At 39.4% G+C, this 5,313-nt stretch overlaps 1 protein-coding gene across 1 annotated transcript; it reads right to left on the reverse strand.

Annotated features, from left to right (window-relative positions):
- Window positions 1–252: 252 nt before the first annotated feature.
- On the reverse strand, window positions 253–1,170 carry LOC141016451 (somatostatin-1A-like). The gene is made up of 2 exons (XM_073490825.1): window positions 1,027–1,170; window positions 253–579 (listed from the first exon to the last, which is right to left on the reverse strand). Exons 1-2 carry the CDS (start codon window positions 1,168–1,170, stop codon window positions 388–390), a joined length of 336 nt encoding a protein of 111 aa, XP_073346926.1. The 3' UTR covers window positions 253–387.
- Between the last annotated feature and the right edge of the window lie 4,143 nt (window positions 1,171–5,313).

The raw sequence follows: 5,313 nt of genomic DNA on the forward strand, positions 1-5,313 counted from the left end.
TCTCTTGTAGAGGGGATGGAGGTGACTGCTAACGACAAAGGAGGAGGTATAGGGTTTTGCTTTTTTATACTATTGTTGCATCAAAGGTTCAAATTTCTTGTATCATGACAACCTTAGTATGTAGTCATTATGTACATTCATACATAGTTTGCAACCACTATTTTTATATTCACAGGCAACAAATTAAAGCTGCCAAAATGTTCTTTAGAAATTACACAAATAAATAAATATCCCATCAATGTTGATGTGAGCATGAACAGCATGAAGCAGTTGTTTATTTTTTATCACAAGACTGAGTGCAGTTGAAAATAATTGCATGGGACATTGAAGCAACAAGTTAAAAGGGGGATGTCAAAATCAATCTTGATCTTATCAATAAAAAAAAAGTTAGCAGGCAGTCAGGGTTTTCCAGAAGAAGACTCTGCAGCCGGCCTTGCGAGTATAAGCTACCACGCCACCCAGTCCACGTCGATTCTTCTCCCGTTTGTCCGTCTCTGAAGGTTCCTGGGGGATTATTCCATTTTCGGATTTGAAGAGTTTATAAAGCAAGTCTGTAAAGCTCTGTTTCTTCGTCGATTCCTATGGAGGAAAATAATGGCATTGTGTAAATGTTAAAGAATCAATAACATTTGAATGTACTTCAAGCAAAAGATAATTTCTACCAAACTGTAAATCAGTATAGGAGTGTCAGAAATTTTGCATTTGTAGCTTAAAGCCAGAAAGAGAAATTCAGAGTTGTTTTGCTCCTCTAATCTTTAATCTGCAATTTCATGGAGCTGCAGCTGTGAGGATAATCAAATGACAGATATCTGGGCAGGTAGCTCTGACAGCATCCAGAAGGACTCACTGAGAATAAAATTACACTTCCAACAGATCAAGATCAATAAAATGTCTGTGCACAAACAGCAACAAACTTTTCTAAATTGGAAAGCTGTAGGCAGGATATTCAATCGTGGCAGGGATTCGGGGGATGACAACAAACATGAATAAAAAGTAGAGAATCAAGTGAAATAAAGACGTCTTTACCTGTTGTACATCTCGTAGTTTGTCGAGCCATGACAACGAGTCTGGCTGAAGTTGGAGGTCTTTAAATTCCTGCTCCGTCTCTGTATTTTTCGCGACACATGATGCGAAACACAAAAGTGCCAAAATGCACAAGACGTGGGCCATCGTTAGTTGGGAAATCTTGCTTGTTGAGAGAGAATTCTTCGTGGTGAGAAACAACATCCACCGCTGATGTGCACCCTAATTGTACAGCACAGTGGCACTTCTGTTTTTAAAGTGGCACCTGGGCCTATAAAGGAAGGAGGAGTGTGGAAGTTATTTGCGTAAAGACCATCTTCAATTTTGTGTTTACCCCCATTAATTCACTGAAGCATGTACTGTGTAATTTACAGCAGTCATTAGGAGCGAGACAAAAGGTCTAAATGAGGACATTTTCACCCTCACGCTTTTTTCCGGGTGTCGTCATTTACATAAACACACCGTAATCTGGCTGTATAAGTGAAGGTCATCCTGATGCTGTCATTGCAGTAACGTGTAAATGTGAAAGATCCCCTCTGTCTCCTTGTTTAAAAGCAAATTCTTGTAAGTTAAGTGCGATGTGCACTCATGTAAAATAAAACATTAATGACGCCGACATGGGGGGAAACAATGATTTCATTAACCCTGCTGAGCCATAAACGTGAGTCAACGGGCACCGCAGAGACATCGGGATATCCAGAGGCCATAAAGGTCAACTTATCATTTGTTACACCCCTGTGAGTTTGTTCTGCGCATCTCTTTAATGAGATTTCTGCTCTGTTTAACTTAACAGTTCTGCTGCGTCTGAATGAAGCCATTGTTTGTCACAGGATATAATGATTTTGTAATGGTACATGCTGCAAATGTGCAATTACGTTATGTGGACTGAAAATGTAGCAAACCACACTTTAAAAAAGTCGTCCTGTATTAATGCTTCAGGGTTATGAGGTTAAAATGCTTCTTAATTCAGAGAGATGTGAAGGCAAGGTGGGTTAAAAGACTTAATTCAATTGTGAATGAAATTGTAAAATGAAGGAAAATGGGAAAACAAATGTACATATGCTACATTTACAATTCCATATCTTTTGCCAGGCAGCAGGCTGAACAGACCGTGGCTGGGGCGGGTGTTGTCTTTTAGTACCCTTTGGGCTCTGTGCAGACATCTGTCTTCACAGGTATCACTGATGTGCTGTAGATTGGTACTGATTATATTCTGGGAGGTTGTAATTACCCACTGTAGAGCCTTTATGTCCTGGGCTGTGCACAAACCATGCCGGTTTGTGATGTTTCCAGTCAGGATGCTTTCTTTTTTTTTTCTCTCTCTGTAAAAATTTACCAGAATCTGGCTCCTGAATTTAGCCTTTGTAAGAGTCCTTTCTGTGTTTTTTTTTTAACCAAATAGATACATTACCTTGTTGCTATACATCCTGCGAAACAGCTGTGTTAAAAAAAGGAAAGATGCACAATCTAGCCAGAACCAAATCGTCTAGGTGGTGGTACTCGTGCCACTTTTGTCCACAGGGGCCGCCAGAGTCAACAAAAAAAGGGAAAGTGAAAGATCCTTGTAGCTGCTTTAATAAAGTCTGTCCAAGTAATAAAGTGGCAACCAAGGCCAATAATAGGAAAGTATTATTTATCTTATGAAGGTGAAGAATTAGGCTTAAATGTGAGTGGACAAGATCCTGTCCCTTCCTACCTTAAGACAAATGCAAGTGATTTTTTCCTCGAAACACACTGGGTGTGAAAATGAATAAATAAGTCTTAACCAGAGTGAGTCAAACAGGCAATTTCTTGACAGTTTCTATGGAAATTGCCCTGCAAACCTGCAATGAAATGTTTATAATGGGAAGTTATTGACTTTGCCTGTAGTCATTTCTGGATAAAGATTTGACCTTGTCTGTCAGTAAGTATTTACCTTTCAACACATGAAGCTTTCCTGTAAAAAAAAATAAAAGCAAATGTCTTCTAGTCCATGTAAGGCATATGTGTGGGGAAAACTGGAAGGACACGTGTCCTTCTCAAGCAGGAGACAACCTTGAAGTGCTTCAACCTTTCAACAAATCGCCATTCTAACCCAATTAGAGAGGTGTAGAGGCCTAATACAGCTGCCTAAACAATTAGTAAGTGCACTGTCGGGAGCAGAATAATCCTGTTAAGAAAGCTACTGAGAGCACTTTACAGCAAGAGTGTTTCTATCCATGCTGACAACTGTCTGCGCCAGGCCATGTAAGACTTATCTAATTCAAGGTGGCATTCAAGGAGCGGCTGCTTGTTATATCAGGCTTTGCAGATGTGTGGGAACTATGATGAACTGAGATTTTTGCTCCAAAAACGTCAAAAAATTAATTAGATAATCGGTGTGATAGCCTATCATCACAGGTTTTTAATTCACACAAGAGGGTTCAGCTCTTCTTCAGCTGTTACTTGTGTTAGGTGTCGTTCTTACATAAGCATATGAGGCTGTTTGTTATTTTAGACTCTGAGGAATCGATATCTTGGAATATCTGCGTGCCAAAAAGCAACAGTATTTCGAACACAGTGTTGTTTAAGGACATTATTGGGCCCGTTTGCATCTAACTATGTGGGGAGTTTGCATCTATTGATCAACGGCAGATTTGGATGGGCGAGTTTGAATGACTGTCCCTCAGGGGTGAACTGCTCTACTGATTCGCTGAGAGAATAATGGAGAGGGATACAGTGCTGAAATAAAAAAGAGGTATGGGGCCATTCTGCATTTAAATTACAGATTTATCCAGCTTTTGAAAATAGCGTCTTTCAAACATCACATGTGGAATCATTGGGTGGATTAACATACCATAAAAACAACCATTATTTCACTTGATTTGTGTTTTATTTTGATATTACCACCCCCAAATGGCACACCAAAGAAATAAAAAAAACATAATTCCAAAATGTACTGTTTAGTCTCGGGATCTTAATGTGCATTTTCTGTCCGGCAGCCACAGAGGCAGCAGCAGCAGTTTGATTGCAGCGTTGCCTTTCATTTAGAAAGTTCATTTCGAAATGGATTGGAAAAAGTTGCAGGCAGTATGAGTCATAATACGTGAGCTTCTCCATGCACCATTTAACATCAAAGAAATGCTTTTTAGAGCGACCGGCACCAATGACGCACGATATTTGCGGGTGAAAACGCGACAACATAACAATTCCACAGCCAGCGTCACATTTATGACACGCTTCCTCTCAAGATGTCATAGGAACATGTGTGTCATCTGTTGTGACCTCAGACTTGTATACTGGCTTTAACCAGTCTTCTCCAGTGACTTGGAAGGAAGCCGCAAATCAGCACTGTATCAATAGGTGAATAATTTCTCAGTAGTTTGGCTGTCGTCTGCACAAATCAGGACATTAGTTTCTTGTTTTTATCCAAGGAAAGGGTAACATAGGCAAGGTGATGTGCTGTTATCAATGAAGGTATACATGGTCACAACCTGGGATTGTTGAGGTCACAGACGGCTTGTATTCAATATCTAAATATCAGTTATTTATAATATTAAAACAGGGAAGAATCTCAAAAAAACAGAAGAATGTAAGATGTAGCATTTGAAGTAAGACAGAGATCTCAGTGGAAAAAGTTAAAGAATTTACAATTAAGAAAAAACTGCTGTGCTGCTACGGTATTATTACTTGAGTTACTACAAATACAACTACTGTAGTACTTTTACCACTGCGGTTACTAACTGTTATTTAGACCCGAGTCTAATAATAACACACTGGTGTCACGCTACAGCCTCTGGAAGCCTCATTATTTCAGTGTACACCATCATCAGAGCTTATATAACAACTGTCTATCAAGATGATTGGCAGTTCGGTTGAAATGTGTTTCAAAATGTGTGTTTTCTTCAGAGGTTTGACTTATAAACGCAGATTTGTAACATGAAAGCACCCGCTTGCCAAATAGACATGAACACCACACACTATCAAGACTGTTTTAGCTCACATTTCTCATGTCTTCACACTTTAAAGCTGCTGTAAGTGATTTATTTTTATTAAAAGAAGTAGGAAACGGCTCTATATTCTAACAGTAATCACTGTTATAGAGTGTTTGGTCAGTAACCCATCTCTCTCCTCCTCCTGCTCATGCAGTAAAAGAGAAGAGACATTTTCTGGTATCCCTGCCCACTTTATCCAATCAGGACAGAGAACTCCATTAAGAGGCGGTCCTGTCATGGCATGGTTACCCCCCTCCCTACCTCTTACGATAATATAAATAAACAAAAATAAAATAAAATTAATACAAAGTGCAGACAGCAGGATCCTCCTGTTTGT

Source organism: Pagrus major, chromosome 21 (assembly GCF_040436345.1).
Source record: "Pagrus major chromosome 21, Pma_NU_1.0".
Taxonomy (NCBI): Eukaryota; Metazoa; Chordata; class Actinopteri; order Spariformes; family Sparidae; genus Pagrus; species Pagrus major.